The sequence below is a fragment of the Andrographis paniculata genome, unplaced genomic scaffold (genome assembly GCF_009805555.1).
Source record: "Andrographis paniculata isolate CXL003 unplaced genomic scaffold, ASM980555v1 Contig59END, whole genome shotgun sequence".
NCBI lineage: Eukaryota > Viridiplantae > Streptophyta > Magnoliopsida > Lamiales > Acanthaceae > Andrographis > Andrographis paniculata.
In genome coordinates, this window is record NW_026137594.1 from 114,514 (window position 1) to 135,433 (window position 20,920).

At 42.8% G+C, this 20,920-nt stretch overlaps 2 protein-coding genes across 2 annotated transcripts; both read right to left on the reverse strand.

Moving 5' to 3' along the window:
* Positions 1 to 332: 332 nt before the first annotated feature.
* Positions 333 to 3,280, reverse strand: LOC127257851 (ADP-ribosylation factor-like protein 8c). The gene is made up of 6 exons (XM_051284344.1): positions 2,987 to 3,280; positions 2,012 to 2,093; positions 1,875 to 1,907; positions 1,656 to 1,777; positions 891 to 1,052; positions 333 to 766 (listed from the first exon to the last, which is right to left on the reverse strand). The coding sequence occupies exons 1-6, from the start codon at positions 3,022 to 3,024 to the stop codon at positions 649 to 651; spliced, it is 555 nt and encodes a 184-aa protein (XP_051140301.1). The 5' UTR covers positions 3,025 to 3,280; the 3' UTR covers positions 333 to 648.
* A 15,059-nt stretch (positions 3,281 to 18,339) lies between these two features.
* On the reverse strand, positions 18,340 to 20,095 carry LOC127258392 (aspartic proteinase 39-like). The gene has a single exon (XM_051285218.1). The coding sequence runs from the start codon at positions 19,923 to 19,925 to the stop codon at positions 18,405 to 18,407; it is 1,521 nt and encodes a 506-aa protein (XP_051141175.1). The 5' UTR covers positions 19,926 to 20,095; the 3' UTR covers positions 18,340 to 18,404.
* Positions 20,096 to 20,920: the final 825 nt, after the last annotated feature.

Here is a 20,920-nt window from a genome sequence, read left to right on the forward strand (position 1 = left end):
TTATATCAATTTTTTATTTTGATTTTTAATTCGAGTGTAATATTTTATAGTGGATATATATTCATTCATATGCAACTAAAAAAAAATTAATCAAACTCCAAGCAGCGCTATCGATAGTAGATAGACACTTGAACTAAAATAGGAAATGTATTTAATACTATAATATGTGGAATACACTTAACTTTTAATAAAATACTAAAATATTTTAAATAAAATCTAATATACTTGAGAAAAAAAAATACGAATGAATAGTGCTCGCTCAAAATAATTCGAAAACACAGGTAAACAAGCACGTCATCACAGAGAGAGAGAGAGAGAGAGAGAGAGAGAGAAATCTTGGATCCAAAATTTTATTCTAGCTCAAACTAGCCCGACAAAAGTTTAAACTTATTTCTTACCGTATCATGTGTTGTTTATGTGATGTGTGCTTTTAGTACTATGTCAATTAAGTACAACTGTAGCTTAAGCCAAAGACAAAATATCTAAAAATGGAACCGATTATTGTTCAAATTAATTGAGCATCTTAAAACCAGAAACCAAAAAACAAAAAACAAAAAATTATGTACGCTAATAACACCTTGCCAGCAATTAAAAAGATGCGAGCATGTATTGTATCCTCCCTCTTTCCAAAATAGTTGGAAAGGTGGATCATTTCCCTGCTTTCGAGTGCTTGATAAGCCACTTGATAACGACATCGATGTTGACCGAGTCCTTGCATGAAATCATGTAGCAGCATACTTCTCTATCGGCGATCGAATTTAGTCCCCTGTGGAAAGGAAAGGAAAGTGAAGGGAATAAACAAAACAAAAGCCTCGATTTCTAAGAAAAGAGGTTGCAAGAAAAATACTAGTATTTAGTATTGGAGCCTTTTTTCTTTTATGGAAACTTACAGCTGCTCGACCAGTGCTTTCTCAGGCAGAGCTTCAGATTTGTCGATTTTGTTACCGAGGACGAGAATTGGAATTCCAGCTAGTGAGGGTTTGTTCACAAGTTCGTGCAGCTCGCTTTGGGAGATTGGGATGCTGTCTCGATCAGCAGCATCGACAACGTACCTGTCGAGAGTAGATTTAAGTAAGAAAGAATGACCAGAAAAAGGCAATGCAATGCTCTGTTTGGATGTCAAGACACCGACATAACTTTCAAAGTTTTAATATCATTCTACTTACATAAAAATCAATAATTCAACACAAATTACTATAGTATTGTTTATATTATTGACACACTCTCCATGCCTCTTCACATAAAAATATCTCAAACTAAAAACCTAAACAAAAACATATTTTTGCTCAAATCTAAGAAAAAATCACATAAAACACTTATATAAAATATTACATATAAAATTTATTTTAATTTTAATCCAAAACATCATATCAAACACTTATTATACTACAACCAAACACACATGTTTAACAAAGTCGTAATGCTCAACTAATCGATAGACTTGGAGAATTCAGCTAAAAATAAAATTTTGGGCAATCGTTTCACAAAATCCACTCGTTGAATAGCTTGATGACGCTACATGTAAATAAATATTTTGTGCTTACACATCGGTGCGCATGTCATGCAATTTTAGATATGATTTCGTAATTCATATATTGCAATTAGACCACATGATGGACCAAATATGGAAATATATTAAAGGCATGTGTACATACAATATAACCGAGACACCACGGCAGTAGCGCTCCCACATGGAACGGAATCTACTCTGCCCTCCCAAGTCCCAAAGCTTTATGGTCACATTCCCTTTTGTCACTTTGCGCATGTTGAACCCGACCTGTTCCCAAAAAGACGAAAAAACATGATCAATTAATAATTAGCTGTTGATAGAAGACAAGGCTAACATCAATCAGTATGATCAATCAGATACGTACAGTTGGAATCATATCCTCGCTATAGCCTCCGGTCTGAAGGAAAACAATATCCACGTGTAAGACGATCACTGATCACGGGAATAATAGAAACATATATCCAAGAGAGAGGGAGAGGGAGAGGGAGAGAGATCACTCACAGCAATTGCATTAACAAGTGAAGTCTTCCCAGCATTTTGAAGACCGACAAGAGTGAGTTCCATCTCCTGCTTGAAAAATAAGCTGAAACCAACAATAATTAGAAATCGATGAAATCCAAAACTTGGCTTTGGATTTAAACACTTGGTCAATGTACTTATAAGGATTATCGCAATTTCCACAACTCCTTATGGATGGATGTTTCCTCTATCATCAAACCATAACCTTCCAAGCAAAGCCCCTAATCCAGAATCCTAGGGCTCAGTTTAGGTGGAAGTGTTTTAAAGTTTTGGAGTTTTGAAATATTTTGATAATAGAAAAAAATTGAATATTTAATATGATATTTTATAAGAGAAAATATGTATTTAATATCATAGCTTTTTTTTTAAAACAAAAAAGGTTCCCATTGAAAATAGTCTCAAAAGTTTTGAAAGTTTCATGTGTACAGAGTCTATGTAGAACAAGACACAAACGAGCCCTAAAATATTTTCCAGAAAACATATACCTATTGTGCCAATCACTCTGTTACCATTGATGAATGGTGTCAAAAGTTTTAAAAGCTTCATGTAAACAGAGTATGTAGAACAAAGACACAAAAGAACCCTAAAATCACTTTCCCTTCTCATAAATTAATTAGATAAACTTTTTCAAACGATTTCTCAAATCATCGGTGCTTAAAACGTAGGATTGCAACATGAAATTCTCCCACATAATCATTAACTAAGCATACATAGTACATCCTGAACTTTCTTTTTTACTAAGAAAAATCAAACAGAACCGACAATCTTGAACAAATCAGATTACTCAATCACCTCAAACCACAAAATTATTTACAGAATACACCCTACCACTCTTCGTTGCTTGCAAAACAAAAGTTAAAATTAAATCAGATTTGTTTAGCATGAACTAATTTCTTCTTCTCCATAGGAACACAAAACTAGACAGTAAAAACCACAGCAGATAGGATGGGTAGGTACCTTCGAAGCCAGTTGAGGAAAGCTTCCCACAAGCCCATTGTCAACCTAAACAGGAATTGTTCTGACAGAAGGAATACGAAGTGGAATCGAAGGCGAGAACTTGTATTTGAGTCTTGTGGATTCTCAGAAAAGAATCTGAGGAGAAAACGAGAAAACTGAGCTAAATCCGAATCTTCAGCGACCGACTGAATGGATTCTTATAATGGCGAGATTTTCGGTTTGGGGACGACGACGTTTTGCACCAAACTCTTTCAATCTCGTAGAAATCAAGGATGTGTGTTGTTACTTTCTCCGGCCACCTTATGCTGTACAAGTACTATATATATATATACACTTCTCCGAAATTTGGTGGGCTTCAAACTTTAGCGGATAAATAAGACAGTATTAAATAATTTTTTATTCAAAAAATTTGATTTATCTTTTGCATCAAAAGAGACGATATTATATTATAAAATTCATATAGATAATATTTTCATTTTAAATATTTTATATTTTTTAAATTTAAGATTTTTCAAATTTTTGTAATTTGTATTTGCTTTTATATAATTTTTTTTTTTTTCCTAAATGCTACTCCACTTATAAAATTATTTGCACTCAAAGTTAATGCAAATTTAGAAAAATAAATTATTAAAATGTGTAGTACTATTTCAATTTTTTTTTTTTATCAAAACTAAAACTAATCAAGTTATTTAGAATAGTTTGGAGTTTGATTTAGATTTTTTTATCATACAATTTATTATAAAAATAAGATACTTAATATATTTTTTATAAAAAAATACATCTAAATTAGTATTTAAATTAAAATAAAATAAAACTACAACAACAACACACCACTACCACTACCACTAAAATACAATTATAAAAAATAAAAAAAAAAAAAAGAGAAAAACATATGTGTGTAAAACACATAATTCTTCAAATTATATTCTAAGTTTTCAGTTCTTATAATCAATCAAGAAACGATATACAATATTCTATTGTATTGGCACTACAAATAATGAAATTCATATGAAAGTATATATATATATATATATATATATATATATAGAGAGAGAGAGAGAGATATAGGAAAACCAAACTGAATGCGTTTCGTTATTCTTGATTAAGTGGGAATGAAAAGTATATAATTGTATGCCAACATTGCACTTCAGCTCTTCATTTTTCACATCATTTTTCTTTTCTTTTTTTTTTTTTTTTTTTTTGTTTTTGTTTTTTCACTTTAAATTATATACATATACCTTTTTTAATATATATCTGTGTATTATTTATTTTATCTCTACGTTGTTATTTTTATTTATTTTTTAAATAAAATAATTGTTAAATGTAATTTTTTGTATGAAAACTCAATATATTAATTTTAGGGAAAATTACTACGTAAAGCTGCATGTTAATAAGGACAGGAAAAATTAAAAAGAAAAGAGCCTGTTGGATGTTTTATGAATAATGGTGATAGTTGGAATTAAACGGTGATGATATCACTCTTCATTATTTTATTTATAAAACCACATCAACCATACCATATAGTATGAGAATGCAACCAAACCTCATTTTTCAAAAATAATTCCCAATAAATATTATTAAAAACTTTCAAATATAAATATACGTCAATATAATATATACATTATTCAATTATAAAAAGTCAAGTATTCAACACAAAATATTATTTTTTATATTTTATATAATACACAAAAAAATCAATTAATTCAACTGGTTATTTCATTAAAAGAAATAATAAAAAAACCACTTCACTCAAACAATATACAATCCCCCATATTACTATCAAAATTTTAATAATCAATAGAAAATAATAATAATAATAATAATAATAATAATAATAATAAACGACTATTTCTAAATTACTAATGAACACATCCTAAAAAGTTACTCAAATATATAAATATATATATATATATTGTTTCTATACAGTAATTTTTACTAATTAAATTCTATATTAAATAAAAAAAACAAAAGTACATTTTTTTTCTCCTAACAAAATATAATACAGTACTGCATATATTAAGATTTGTTACGTACGAAATTTAGAATTAGGTTAAAAGCCCAAGGTAAAACGAGGAATGGGCCTGGCAATAGGGTTGATTGAACTGGCTGAAGGACACCGTGAGGAAATCAAGGAAAATAAATTTATTTATTTATTTCTAAGAAAAATTCAGGACGGACGGTCTTCAGGTCGGGAGGTCCGCAAGACGGAAAGACCTCAAGTCGGAAGGTCTTCAGGTCGAGAGGTCCGCAAGACGGAAAGACCTCAAGTCGGAAGGTCTTCAGGTCGGGAGGCCCTCAAGATGAAAGACCTCAAGTCGGACGGTCTTCAGGTCGGGAGGTCCGCAAGACGGAAAGACCTCAAGTCGGAAGGTCTTCAGGTCGAGAGGTCCGCAAGACGGAAAGACCTCAAGTCGGAAGGTCTTCAGGTCGGGAGGCCCTCAAGATGAAAGACCTCAAGTCGGACGGTCTTCAGGTCGGGAGATCCGCAAGACGGAAAGACCTCAAGTCGGAAGGTCTTCCGGTCGGGAGGTCCGCAAGACGGAAAGACCTCAAGTCGGAAGGTTTTCAGGTCGGGAGGTCCGCAAGACGGAAAGACGATGAGTCGGAAGGTTTTCAAGTCGGGAGGTCCTCGAGACGGAAAGTCGTTGAGATGGGATATCCGCAGGTCGGGTAAACTGTAGGTCGGATAGAAGGAGGAGTCGGACAAACACGGAGGCCTTTGATCAAAGACAGGGGGCGGTTGATATGGAGGTCGGCCCAAGTGGGGTCGGGCGAAGAAGTAGGTCGGACGAAGGACGAAGTCGGGCCAAAAGAGCGGAAGGTCTGTGGTCGGCTCAAGGAGTGAAATATAGGGAATTTTGGTCTGCTGGGGACACGTGTCAGCATAAGAAAGGTTGGAAGACGGTTGAGAAGGAGACGTTGTAACCGTTCGGGTGACGGTTTTCAGTACGGTTTCCCAGGGAATATTTAAGGATTTGGATCATCATTTGGCAAGGCATCTTCAATCAACTTCAACAAAGCAAAGTCAGATTTGGGGATCACCACTTTAAATTTCAGTCTTTTAATTTCCAGTTTAGTTTCTGTACGTTACAGTGTTTAGAGATTCCTAATCTCAGGCACTAATTAATCAAGTTTAAGGATATTTTCTATATCTTTGAATTTTACTTTATTTTTGTTGAAAAAATACATCAACAAATTGGCGACCACAGTGGGAGCAAGACAAAATTGCTCATTCCAATTCCGGCGATAGTTTCATACGTCTTAGATCCGGCCGAATCATCGGAAGGGTCCATATGGCAGGGTCACAACCGCAAGCATCTTCGACACCGGTGGGAGAATCCGTTCCACCACCCATTGTGCCAAATGCCGGGGAAATCCCACAACCACCAACTGATTGGTGGTCTTATGTTCAACAAATGAACAACCAGCATACCTTGGTTATGCAGAATATGTTGCGTGAGCAACAAACGAACATGTTGCGTGAGCAACAGAGTCAGTTGCAGAACATGATAGATCAAGCATTGTCAAGGGTTAGTCTTCAACCCACTCAAACGCCACCAGGAGTGTCACCGTCCAGACCACAGGCAAATTTCGCAGGGCCATCATTCGTGGATAGTACATTCCCAAGTGCCACAAATCCCAACCGAATGGATCGGGGAAAAACTCCTTTGACTTTTCCCAACAATGTTCCACTGGGACCAAGGGTTACCAGTTCGCAGCCGAACAATACAAGGGAGGACAGGCCTGAAGGATATATACATGATCCGATTCATATTCCTGTGCAGGATCCGTTCCAGGTTCCTGATCATCAACGCTTTCATGTAGATCCTGATGAGATTGCACATATATTAAGGGATCAGTATGGATTAACTCCTCAGATGGCTAACCGCCCTGCATATCAAAGACCTTTCCCAGAAAGGATCATTCATGAACACCCTCTCCCAAGGAATTTTCGACCACCCGACTTTCATGCATTCTCAGGGGAGGACGGATCTTCCACCATAGAACATGTTGGTCGGTTCACAGCACAATTAGGAGAGGTTGGCAATAACCCTTTTTATAAGTTACAGCTGTTTGGTTTGTCTCTTACCAGAACGGCGTTTTCATGGTTTGTAAGTCTACCTCCTGGACAAATTCAGACATGGGAAGGATTGGAGATGGCATTTCACGCTAGATTCTTTAATCCTTTACCAGTTGTTTCTTTAACTGATTTACTTGAATTGAGACAGTATCCAGAAGAAACTGCTTCACAGTTTATAGAAAGGGTGCGATTGATGAAGGGACGATGTCCTACGGTAATCAGTGAGAAAGAGATGACCAATTTAGTGGTCCGGAATATGCATAATCGTTTAAGAAAGGCACTCACTGCCCTGGATGTTGAGGATTTGGCAAATCTTGCATCCAAGGCAGGACGTCTAGAGTCTTTGTTCAGAGAGGAAGATCAGCATAACAGGCGTAATAGAGGCCAACATATGGCGAGTATGGGAACAGAAACATGCGACTTTGATTTTAATCAGTCAGAAGAGATGGCAGCCGAAATCCTTTCTGGAAAACCGTATGTATGTCCTAAATTGAAGCCAGTACCAGGATCTGAAGGAAAGGAGCAACCGACCTTTGATAGTTCGAAAGCTGATGAAATCTTTGATATCCTACTGACTGATGGGCAGATCCGTATTCCAAAGGGCCAAAGACTTGCCACTAAAGAAGAAATCAAAGGGAGACCATATTGTAAGTGGCATAATTCTTTCACACACACTACAAGTCAGTGTACTCATTTTAGGAAGGAAATTCAAAAAGCCATCAAGACAGGTCGGCTCAAATACATCACTTTAGGTGTAGACCAGCAACCATTTCCGAAAGTAACAACTGCAATGGTTGACATCCAACCAAGTTCGGAAACAAGGAAAAGTTCGGTCAATAGTGGACAAACAGGGGAGCAAACTCAGGCAAGTCCCGGAAAAAAGAAAGGGAATCAGCCAAATAGCAGCCGACCGGAAGAACGACTCAAGGTTGTTGAAAGGCCAGTCGCTGAAAAATGGGACCGTCCAGACGGTTCTTTTAACGTGGAAGTGAAGGAAAAGGTTTTAGTGAGAGACCACCCGACCAGAAAAACGGGTTCAGTCGGGAACGATTGGGCTCGAAATAAAAAGCCTTTACCCGTTGATATAGATCCTCGTTTCCCAGGTATGAATCGTACACAGATTCGCAATGCCAAACGCAGGTATGCTGCAAAGTATGGGAAACGAGTTCCTGCAGTGCAACAAAGAACCGACGAACAAAATGCGGCCGACCACTTGACAGGAGATCAGTCCATTAGAGTCTTTACAGAACAAACGACCGACGAGCAGGGAGCGGCCATTCAGTCTCCAATAAGTCGGTCCAGTCGGGTCTGGTCAGGAAAGCAACCGAAGGACGGATTAGGAGCTTCCGACTATACCAAAAGAAGTTCGTCGGGACAGGGGAAAGGTAAAGGAATGGCAGATGAAATAATTAAAGGTTTTAGATGCCAACATTGTGAACGGATCAACATCAATCCATCTCTGGAAGAATTTCGTATTGAATCCTTGACGGTTCAATCTCGAAATGAGACGAAGGAAGAAGTGGTGCCTACAGAGGAAAATTCAAGATCTGTTAAATCTCGTCTGGGACCACGAATCCCTTGTCGAATGACAGAGGTTAACCAGATGAGTGATGAACCGACGTGGGCGAGTCTGGTAGATGATACTATGGACGAACCTTTATGGGCATTCTTGGCAGATGGCGAATTAGAGGAAACAGAGTGGGCAAAGATTACAGATTCTGAGCCTCAGTCGGAAGCACCTTCAATTGTGTTTCCTCCTATTCCAGAGGGTGCGAACTCCCATTTGAAACCCCTGTATGTTAATGCTCACATTTGTGGGAAACCAATCACAAAGGTTTTCGTGGATAATGGAGCAGTCTTTAATGTTATGCCATTGAAGACTCTCAAGAAGCTAGGGAAAGGAATTCATGATCTGTCCCCTGTGGAATTCGAAATGACAAGTTTTACAGGGCAGCCGACCAAGCCTGAAGGTATGATGGTTGCCACAATTGAGGTCGGACCAAAGAAAATTTCCACTGTTTTCTTTATTGTGGACGCAGATACTACATACTCTCTTTTGCTGGGACGAGATTGGATTCATGCCTCTCAATGTGTGCCATCAACCTTGCACCAACAGTTAATGTTCTGGGAAGGAAATCAGGTCTTTAAAATGGAAGCGAATGACAACCCATTCGACGTAACAGAACAAGTGGAAGAGTCAGTGTTTTATTCTAGTCATTTGGCTCCGATGTCTCAGTTGTATATGGCCAGGGAATACCCAAACAAGGGTTATAAAGTCACTGGCCAGAACTCGATGTTCTATTAAAAGAACACCTTTATTGTATGGCTCATGATAAAGCCACACCCATTTCTGTATAAGTTGTTTGTTATGGAAGATACAACTTTAGAAGTATGTAGTTCTCTTATTAATAAGTTCTATTTAAAACAGTTATTACATAAAGTAGAAAATAATAAAGAGATTCTGGATGTTCACCTCCAAGAAGATGAACAATTTCGTTGGCCCGACTTATTAGAAAAAACAGAACCAACAGCTTCATCACAAGACCCGTTATTGGAGTTTAATTTAGGAACCGAATTGGTTCCAAAAGTGATCAGGTTAAGTGGTTATTTGTCTAAAGAGCAACAAACAATGATGCTTGAAGTTATTAGAAACAACATTGATTGTTTAGCGTGGGATTATTCAGAGATGCCTGGTTTGACAAGAAGTCTAATAGAGCATCGATTGCCCATCAAAGAAGGTTGTAAACCTTACAAACAACCTCCAAGGCGAATGAGTCCAGATCTGATGCCTCAAATCAAGGAAGAAATCCAAAAACTTCTCAAAGTGGGTTTCATTCAACCTTGCCGTTATGCGGAGTGGCTGGCTAATATTGTGCCAGTGGTCAAGAAAAATGGTAAGATAAGGATATGCATCGACTTCAGGGATTTGAATCTAGCTACCCCTAAGGACGAATACGTGATGCCTATGGCCGACATGCTGATAGATGCAGCAGCAGGGCATAAAATCCTTAGTCTGATGGATGGCTATGCAGGTTATAACCAAATATTCTTGGCAGAAGAAGACATTCCTAAGACAGCATTCAGATGCCCAGGGGCTTTGGGTATTTATGAATGGACAGTCATGCCATTCGGGTTAAAGAATGCAGGGGCAACTTACCAAAGAGCCATGAATTCAATCTTTCATGATTTAATTGGCAGATCTATGGAAGTGTATATTGATGATGTTATAGTTAAATCTGCCAGTTTTGACGAACATTTGAGAGATCTTGAAGAGGCATTTGAAAGAATGAAGAAGTACAAGTTGAAGATGAATCCAACCAAATGTGCTTTTGGAATATCAGCCGGGAGCTTTCTAGGATTCTTAGTTCATGAGAGAGGAATTGAAATTGATGCCAACAAGGCTAAAGCCATTCTTGATAGTCGGCCACCCAAGACGGTTACAGAAATCCAGAGTCTGTTGGGTAAGGTGAATTATTTGAGGCGTTTCATTTCTAATGCTGCTGGCAAGGTCAGACCCATTACTAAATTGTTGGAAGCTGGAAAAATTGCCTTTGAATGGGGTCCCGACCAACAAACGGCTTTAGATGCTATCAAGCAGGCATTGGTTCACCCTCCAGTCTTGATGCCTCCCAAACAAGGTCGGCCACTCAAACTTTATTTGGCAAATACATATGAAGTGGTTAGTTGTTTATTGGCGCAGGATGGTGATGACGGGAAGGAAAGGGCAATTTACTATCTCAGTAAAACCCTTACAGGACCAGAACTGAATTACACTATCCCAGAAAAAATGTGTTATTCATTGGTCTTCGCTTGCACTAAACTCGAGCATTATTTGCTGCCCAGAAGAGTTGAGGTCATATCAAAGGTGGATCTCATCAAATTGATTTTACAGAGACCTACTATGAAGGGCAGACTCATGAAATGGGCCATCAAATTGGCTCCTTTCGATCTTCACCATTCCCCACTGAGGGCAATTAAGGGACAAGCAGTAGCCGACTTCTTGGCAGAATTCTCACAAGTCGGGTATTCTCTTTGTGATAGTGTCCGACCATTTAGTTGTGCATCATATCTGGATAATCTACAGGTCGGATGTGTGCCTTATATAAGTACCAGAACATGGTTGATGTTCTTTGATGGTTCTACCTCTGGAAACAAATCGGGGGCAGGGGTCTTTTTGCAAGGACCTGATGGTCAAAAGATCAACTTACAACTACGATTGGAATCCATGACCCATAATTCGGCAGAATATGAAGCTTTAATTTTGGGTTTGGAGGCTTTAATTGCCAGGAAGGTCCAGTCTGTAATCATAAGGGGGGATTCTCAATTAGTAGTCAACCAGGTAAACAATCAATATGTGTGCAATTACCCTCATCTTCGCAGATATAGGGACATTGTGAGTCGGTTACTGACAAAAATCTCAGAAGTAATAATTGAGTTCATTCCGAGGGAAGAAAACCAACGTGCTGATGAATTGGCTCAAAGGGCATGTAAAGGAATTCTGGAGGATATGTGGTCGGAGGTCAAGTCGGGCATAGAAGGAAAGACAGACCCGATCTGCGAAGTTACGGTCGGGCAGGAGACTATCGGACAGGACCCCGACTGCGAAGTTACGAACGGGCAAGAGGATATTGGACAGGAGCCCGACTGTGAAGTTACGGTCGAGCAAGAGGCTGTCGGTCAGGAGCCCGATTGTGAAGTTATGATCGGGCAGGAGAGTGTCGGACAGGAGCCCGACTGCGAGCCTGTCGGGCAGGAGACGGTCGGTCAGGAGCCCGATTGTGAAGTTATGATCGGGCAGGAGAGTGTCGGACAGAAGCCCGACTGCGAGCCTGTCGGGCAGGAGACGGTCGGTCAGGAGCCCGATTGCGAAGTTTTTATCGGACAGAAGTCCGATGGCGAAACAGTGTCCGATTGGAGAACGGAGCTTATCCTGTATTTACAGAATCCTGGTGCGAGTGTTTCAATTGCGATACGATTGAAGGCTTTACGTTTTCAATTGATAAATGGAATTTTGTACAAGAGATCATTTGAAGGTTTACTTTTGAAATGCTTGGGATCTGAAGAAGCTCTAGAAGTGATGACAGAAGTACATGGTGGGATATGTGGAGCTCATCGGGCAGGTCTCAATATGAGATGGGCCATTCATCGCTTGGGTTTTTTCTGGCCTAAGATTTTTGAGGATTGCATACAATTTGCAAAAGGCTGCCAGGAATGTCAGAGACATGGAAACTTAAATCATTTGCCAGTAACCGAATTACAATTCTTGGCAAAACCATGGCCTTTTAAATCGTGGGCTATGGATATTATTGGTAAGATACATCCTGCTTCATCGAAACATCACTGTTTCATATTGGTCGCGACTGATTACTTTACCAAATGGGTGGAAGCGGTTGCTTTGAAAAATGTGGATCAGAAAGAAGTGATAGACTTCGTTTTGCACCAAATTATTTACAGATATGGTATTCCTCAGTCTATAACAACCGACCAAGGCTTGGTCTTTACAGGGGAAAGGTTCTCTAATTTCTTGGCAGAATTCGGTGTTCGGTTACATCATTCTTCACCTTATTATCCCCAAGCCAATGGACAGGCGGAAGCAGCAAATAAGATTATCATTGGGATTATAAAGAAGATGATTGAAGGGAACCCAAGAAAGTGGCATTTGTTATTGTCTCAGGCTTTATGGGCACATAGAAATACCAGAAATACGGCCACAGGGTTCTCACCGTACCAACTTACGTTTGGCCAAGATGCTGTTTTACCAGCCGAAATTCGAGTATCATCCGGCCGAACAGAATTTACTGATAGTGATCTTACAAAGGAATACCAACAACTTATGTTGCAGCAGTTAGAAGATTTGGATGTTAACCGTCTCCATGCAATAGATCGAAGTGTGAAACAGAGTGAAATCAGAGCAAGGAGTTACGGAAAGAAAGTTCTTCACAGGACATTCCAAAAAGGAGACCTAGTCTGGAAGACCATTCTTCCTACATATAAGAAAACTGATCAATTGGGAAAGTGGTCACCGAATTGGGAAGGACCATACATTGTTCAAAAAGATATTGGAAATGGCGCGTTCATTATTGTAAATCATGAAGGTAGAAGAGTACATGATTGTATTAATGCTAAATATCTGAAGAGGTATTATCCTGCCTTTTCAGATAACAAAACTGCCTGAAACCACATATTATTCAGAACCCATTTATGGGGGTTCGAACCTACTGGAAGGTTCATTTCTGTTAGTCATCGTGTAGTTGTGAGAAATTTTCTGTCTCTGAATCAGACTTTTCATCCCAGTGAGTGGATATTAGCTCTGGTTCTTCTTCAATAAGATCTTCCAAGTCTGGTCGGGACCTTTCCCATTGGCTTTGCATGTCATCTAGATCTTGGTGGGTACGTGCTTGCATGTCTGTTAGGGCTTGATGTTCACGGTCAACAATGGTACGCAATCTTGAAAAGACTTTTCGTTGATTGGAAAATATGTTATCCCAACCAAGGTCTGGAAGTATGGTTGCTGCATGATTTTCAATCATTTCCATGTGATGATGGAGATCAGGGATGCGGCTGAGGATGTCACGAAGAGGTTCATACCCCTCAATGACTTTTTCCATCAGGCGGATGACGCGATGAATAGTTCTTCTACCTCGTTGGGAGAATCGGAATTTGAAGTCTAGTTGCTTGAGTATATATAACAAGTCTTCTGCATGGCCTCCAATAGGGTGATTACCTACAAAGAAGGGTTGAAGAACACCCTCCCAGTTGCTTGATGGAACATGAGGTCGGTCATTCGCCATGTTTGTTCACACTTTCAGTGTTTTGATTTTTAAAATATGCCTGGGAATATGTTTCTTAAAATGTGAGAAACAGTGTGCTTTTAAAGAAGGAGTTTGGTTCGTTTCCTATAAAGCTGGGAATTGAAAGGTGATCCTTGTTTTGAGAGAAGAAAGAAAAAATGGATTACTAAGTCAGTTGTTGTTACAAAGGGGGTTGCAAATTTGTTCAAAGAAGATATGTGGTACCTCTGGGCGGACTGTTGTCAGTGAGGGGGGTAGCAATGAGGTCGGTCGAGCTGGGCAGACAGCTGGTATAACAGCAGCCGACTCGTCGGCTGCTGCGAATGGTCGCTGAGGTGCCGACCTGGGTCCCTATGGAAAGTAGTATTGGAAACAGTTAGTGTTTTTCGAAAGAAAAGTTATGACCTGGATTGGTTTAATCTTACCAAATTCACAGAAGTCTCCGAATCGGATGAAGACATTTCTTCCATTTCTGGAGGTTGGGCTGCCACAGGTGGTTCTTCTGCCTGCCATTCGATGGCTAGGGGGGGCGCCGCTGCTGGTAGGGCGGTTGCAGGTTGGACGGCTACATCTAGAGCCACTGCAGCCAGGATCTCTGGGGCACCTTCGATTTCGGGATCAGCAGCATCAGGGATGTCGTTCTGAGGGTCAGCTTCGGCGAGGGCGGCTGGTTTTTCCTTTGATATAGATGAGTCTGATGCCATGTATGACGGCCGACCCATCTGGGAAGTAGTCCCCTCGCTGTCAGAAGAGACCCCTGCTGCTGATGGGATGGGTGAAGGTGTCTATGGAAAAATCATGAAGATGTTTGTTGTTAAATATATTAAGGTTGATCATCCGAATCTTAAGTCTTGCTGATAGGGAACTTACTGGTTCTATAGGCACTGTTGGTAAAGATTGTTTCCTGGTCGGGGGCCTGGCCCGACCACTCCTCGGTACGGGAGGAGGGGTTTGCCTCCGCGTCGGGTCCTCCGCCCGACTGCTCATTGGCAAATTGGTCTGGACCAAAGGCCCGATTGAATGGTCGGTTGGTGCTGGCGTCGGTTGCTTGGTCGGTGTCACCAAGGTCGGTTCTGGGGAATGAAATGAGTGAAATCAAAGTTATGATATAGTGAATTGGTTCACGGTGTTAAGAAACATTACCAATTCGGGGTCGGGTCCTTGCTGACGTCCTAGTTATTCCAAGGTCTGCTAGTGTTTGCTGGTCGGTCTCCGAGGTCGGGGGTGTTTGCAGCTGGGAAGTTTTTCTTTTGCGCGTGGGACCCCCAGATCCGATTCCCGGGGCGGTTGTTTGTTTTTGGGTGCTAGTATGTATCGCCGCCCCTAGAACCAGTCCTTGGGGAGGGAGGAGTACGTTCAGCAACCGACCCTCATCAGGGGATATCAGGGACCATACGACCGACCACCATTCATTGAAAGTATCTACACTCTCAGGGTTGGAGCGGAAGGGAATATAAGAATTGGAAATTATATACGTGGTAAGCTGGGAGATATAAGAAGGGATTGAATTAGGAAGGACTCGTCGGTCGGGACTTTGAAAAATTATTTGGGGACCCGCGACGGGTCCGGGGATACCTTGGCAACAGCCGAACTGACGCGCCATGAATTGAGGTTCATAGTTAAAAGTGTAAAAAGTTTTCTGCCCTTTTTTATCAAGTTTCTTGCTACTAAAAAGAGACCTGGGTTTGAGGGCGACGTCCCAGGCGAAAGGATAGGTGGGATGAGGACAAGGCTCAGGAGTCGGAAGCGGGTTTGGTACTGGAAAGGGCCAAAAATGGTCGGGAGCATAACCCGCATACTTTTTATACATAGAAAATCGAGAGTTACTGCGGGTATCTGTTAAAATGGCAGTTATTATTGGATCGGATGATTGGAGTTTATTGTGTCCTGAGCAGAGTCGGTTGAGGACTAATCCTAAATGTTTTTCAGATATTGGCATAGTGGGCGGAGATCCTAAGTTAAACGCGTTGGGAAAGTAAAGACGGAACCAAAGTTCTAAAAACCAAAAAGGACCCGACGCGGCAGTGTCTAATTTCCTATTATCGTTATCTGTTAAACGAAGGCTAACCCGGGTGAGTCCTTCAAACAGATTGGCTAAAAATAGGGTACCAAGGGAGAAGAACCGACCTGACGCAATATGAATGGCCAGGTCGAGGTGAGAAGGAAGAACACTTTTGGAAGGAGAAACAATGATGTACCTACAAAGCCAGAACAGAATAAAGGCAGTATGCTCCCGGTCGGTTACAGGAGTCCCTGGAGCCCCTTGCTGGTCGGTTGCGAACTTTGTCCAACCCCATTCCTTCACACCTTGTAAAGACCATCCCGGATGGTCTTCTGATGGCTCCTGCCCATCTAGGGCTCCCATTACAGGGTCTTCACCCACGACTGGGAGATGTGCGATCATGGCCACGTCCATAAGGGTTGGGCCAAAGGGGGCCGAGGGCAAAAGGAAAGTCCCATTTTCCGCATTCCAGAAGGCGGACATGGCCAACAACACCTTCTCATGCAGGTTGATAGGCATGGTAGACAGTAGTATTGCTTGATCGATCTTTTGGGATCGCCATTGGGTCTGGAAGTGTTCTGCTACTCGTCGATACCAAGCACGATACAGATCTTTTGGATCTGTGAGATGGGTCTTGATGCTGTCTCGGATGCGAACTGCTTGGTAGTTGGGATTGTTGATAGCCAAGGCGTTGCGAGATTCCAAAACTTCCCTCATCCGATTTGAATCTTCGGGAGTAGTGCAATATGGACGGATCGTCGGAGTTAGTATTTTCGAGGCTGAAAATGGACCTTCTGGAAGGGTTCCGTCGAAAGGAAGGGCAGGAATGTATTGATTCGCCATAGTTAGAATGTTTTGGGATTGTGATTCACACAGGCTTGTATTGCGAAGAAGGAATAAACCAGGAGTGTTGCAGTAACTGGTGTAGTTGCTAAGGGAGTTTCTCGAGAAGGTAGTGCTTTATGAACTTCCAAACATTTATTGGCGTTTGAAAGTCCCTTGGCGGCGGGCAAGTTGTTACGTACGAAATTTAGAATTAGGTTAAAAGCCCAAGGTAAAACGAGGAATGGGCCTGGCAATAGGGTTGATTGAACTGGCTGAAGGACACCGTGAGGAAATCAAGGAAAATAAATTTATTTATTTATTTCTAAGAAAAATTCAGGACGGACGGTCTTCAGGTCGGGAGGTCCGCAAGACGGAAAGACCTCAAGTCGGAAGGTCTTCAGGTCGAGAGGTCCGCAAGACGGAAAGACCTCAAGTCGGAAGGTCTTCAGGTCGGGAGGCCCTCAAGATGAAAGACCTCAAGTCGGACGGTCTTCAGGTCGGGAGGTCCGCAAGACGGAAAGACCTCAAGTCGGAAGGTCTTCAGGTCGAGAGGTCCGCAAGACGGAAAGACCTCAAGTCGGAAGGTCTTCAGGTCGGGAGGCCCTCAAGATGAAAGACCTCAAGTCGGACGGTCTTCAGGTCGGGAGATCCGCAAGACGGAAAGACCTCAAGTCGGAAGGTCTTCCGGTCGGGAGGTCCGCAAGACGGAAAGACCTCAAGTCGAAAGGTTTTCAGGTCGGGAGGTCCGCAAGACGGAAAGACGATGAGTCGGAAGGTTTTCAAGTCGGGAGGTCCTCGAGACGGAAAGTCGTTGAGATGGGATATCCGCAGGTCGGGTAAACTGTAGGTCGGATAGAAGGAGGAGTCGGACAAACACGGAGGCCTTTGATCAAAGACAGGGGGCGGTTGATATGGAGGTCGGCCCAAGTGGGGTCGGGCGAAGAAGTAGGTCGGACGAAGGACGAAGTCGGGCCAAAAGAGCGGAAGGTCTGTGGTCGGCTCAAGGAGTGAAATATAGGGAATTTTGGTCTGCTGGGGACACGTGTCAGCATAAGAAAGGTTGGAAGACGGTTGAGAAGGAGACGTTGTAACCGTTCGGGTGACGGTTTTCAGTACGGTTTCCCAGGGAATATTTAAGGATTTGGATCATCATTTGGCAAGGCATCTTCAATCAACTTCAACAAAGCAAAGTCAGATTTGGGGATCACCACTTTAAATTTCAGTCTTTTAATTTCCAGTTTAGTTTCTGTACGTTACAGTGTTTAGAGATTCCTAATCTCAGGCACTAATTAATCAAGTTTAAGGATATTTTCTATATCTTTGAATTTTACTTTATTTTTGTTGAAAAAATACATCAACAAGATTACAAACTTAAACTTCGGAACTGAATCCAAACTCTAATTTAAACAATTTTTTTTAGGTGTTAAAATTTAGATAATGTTATATGTAAAATATTTGTATAAATTAATAAAAGTATACTCCCGCATATGAAGAAAAAAGAGAATGAAAGTATATAAATAAAAAATTACAAAAATTTTTAGGCATTCTATATTTTAATTAAAACAAAGCAAAAAATAGTACGATATCATACACTAATGTCATTTTCCTTAGAAAAGAGAATATTAAGAATGAAAGAATGTACACAGTTCCAGCAAACAAATTAAAAGAAGAAGAAGAAGAAGAAGAAGGAGGAGAAGAACAAAGAATCTACGAATGAATTCAGGGAAGGAGACGAAGCAAGGCAAGAGATACAAGGAGTAGGAGGATCGAGGAGGAGGAGGAGGAGGGCCTCAAGAGCGGCGAGCCCGACAGGTTGGTGGCGCTGACGTCGTAGGCGTTGCCGGAGGCGTTATCCCTGAGCTTGATCCCGGTGGAGCAGTCGTGCTCCGTCCAGCCCACGGCCTGGCGCTCGAGGTCGTAGACCACCAGCTTGTCGGAGAGCGCCAGGTCCCCCAGCAGCGTCATCTCGTGGCCCTCGCGACTGCGCACCCCGCTGCTCTGCCAGCCGATGCAGTACTCGCCGTCGCCCACCTCGAAGAGGTAGTCGCGCGGGTACACCCGCAGCGCCAGCGGGGGGGCCCCCTTGAAGTTGAAGCTGACGACGGGGAAGCCCTCGTCCACCTCCCCGCCGAAGCTGAAGCACTTGAACTCCCCCTCCAGCAGGTACAGCTTCAGCCCCGGCTGCCGCGCCAGCACCTGCTCCACTACCTGGTTGTACATGTCGGCCGGAAGGTACGCCAGCGTGGTGCCGCTGTCGATCACCGCCCGGTTGGCCGACGCCAGCCCGAAGAAGTCCCAGGGCAGCCGCAGCTTCGCGTCGCCGGCCGTGATGGACTCCAGCTCCGCGTTGTAGTGCGGCTGGTTGGGCACCAGCGGCGTCGAGTTGAACCGCGGCTCCGCCACCTCCCCGATGGCGAAGACGCCGCCGCCCTTGCGGCCGTCGAGGCAGTGGGAGAAGACCCGCCGGACCTTCCCGGCCTGGGCCAGCTGCGAGAGGATGGACGTGTTGGCCTGCCCCAGCCCCACGATGCCGTCCACGGCCTGCGACGAGGAGGCCGAGGAGTCGCCGGACTGCTTGTAGGAGCAGCCGAAGGCGATGGAGCCGTCCATGGGGGAGGTCTGGTGGCTGCCGGAGACCTGGTCGAAGGCGAAGGTGTCGCGGACGAAGAAGCCCTGCGTCTTGCTGCCGTCGCCGTAGGAGACGGAGTACTCGCAGTTCATGCCGGCCTTGCAGTTCTGCAGGGGGTTGTCCTGGAACACGGCGCTGCAGAACTCCTGGTCACAGCCCACCGCCCGCCCCGTCGACGACGCCCCGACGTCGTACTGCCGCAGCTGGATCTTCAGGTCGGTCTTGGTCGGGCAGTTCTCGCAGTCCTTGCAGTTCACCCAGAGGATGTCGCTGCCGGTGTCGATCTGCACGTGGTAGTCGCCCGGGGGGGTCCCGATCGTGACCTTCGTGAAGTAGAGCGCCGCGCTGGTCGGGGACCCGTCGCCGCCCACCGCGAAGTCCACGTCGGCGAGGCTTCGGCCGTGGCGGCGGGAGTCGTGGGCGCGCAGCTCGCGCAGCGCCACCTTCGCCCGGCCGGCGGAGCCGCCGTACTTGTGGCGGACGGGGAAGACCGCATTCGCCCTAACCGCAGGGGCTAGTTGAGAGAAGAAGATTGCTAATACTAATAATAACGATGACGATAATAGCGAGAAAGGGAGGACCCGATGAGAACACCACCTCCGGAAGTCCATGGCCGCCGCCGCCGCCGCCGCTGCGGGGAGTAGGGAAATGTGAGGGAATGAAGAGGGGTTGTGGGAGGAAGAAAGAGGAGGAGGAGGAGGAGGAGGAGGAGGGGGAATGGGGCCGCGGTGGGATAGTGGATTTTATTGTTAGGGCACATATTTAGGAAGGGAAGGGAAGGGCAGCCATGAGAGGAGAGGAGAGGAGAGGAGAGGAGAAGCGTGAGGAGGTCAGAGGGAATGAAGGGGATGCCGGAAAACGGGGACAAGGGATTGGCTTCAATTCAATCGCCCTCGCCCTCCCTTCTAATCAATCTACTAATTAATTACTTATTAATCAATGATCTAACATCACCTAAATTTACCCTTTCTTTCTGTATCTCAATTTGGGCTGTCCATCTTTGGCCCACCCAGGTGAGAGCCATTAGCCCAAAATTCAAGGCCCAAATATTCTTGGGCTGGAAAGAAAGAAGAAGCGGTCAAGTTTGGAGTTAGGTAAGGTAGTTGGGGAAATATAGGAGATTGATTTGGCGCTGGGTAGACCACTGTGGTTGATAGATAGATAGAAATGAAACAGTCCAAGCCCAGCCCAGCCGGTGGGGGAGCCGAATTTTTCATCCAAGAAATTTTCCCCTTTAGATTTATTCTAGTTTATTGCTTTCCTTTTGCTTTCTTGATTTATTTTGCTATTATTTCCTTCATTTTCTGTAAGGATTTATCATCCAGCATTTGACCAGACCCAATTCTCAACCCTTTTGCCAAAGTAGTTTTGCCAAAGTAGTTTTCATTCCCGATTTTGCTTTCATCTATTGGGACTATTCTGACATGATTTTGAATTTTTTTTGTTTTTTAATTAACTCAGATAATCCATTAATTTTCAACCAACTAAATTTTTGAAAATTAATTTAAGCGACAGTAATGAATGAAACATGTGGTGCCTGGAATTGTGGAACTCCACTCCAATTGTAAGAGATCCGATGTCTGCTACAAAGAAAAAATGGTGACTT

What these genes read in the sequence shown, in the direction of transcription:
- LOC127257851 (XM_051284344.1), bottom strand. Translation starts at nt 3,024, where the DNA reads ATGGGCTTGTGGGAAGCTTTCCTCAACTGGCTTCGAAG. An exon ending in TTCCTCAACTGGCTTCGAAG is followed by an intron (nt 2,094 to 2,986) that starts GTACCTACCCAT and finishes TGTTGGTTTCAG; the next exon opens with CTTATTTTTCAAGCAGGAGA. An exon ending in CACTTGTTAATGCAATTGCT is followed by an intron (nt 1,908 to 2,011) that starts GTGAGTGATCTC and finishes GTTTTCCTTCAG; the next exon opens with ACCGGAGGCTATAGCGAGGA.
- LOC127258392 (XM_051285218.1), bottom strand. Translation starts at nt 19,925, where the DNA reads ATGGACTTCCGGAGGTGGTGTTCTCATCGGGTCCTCCCTTTCTCGCTA.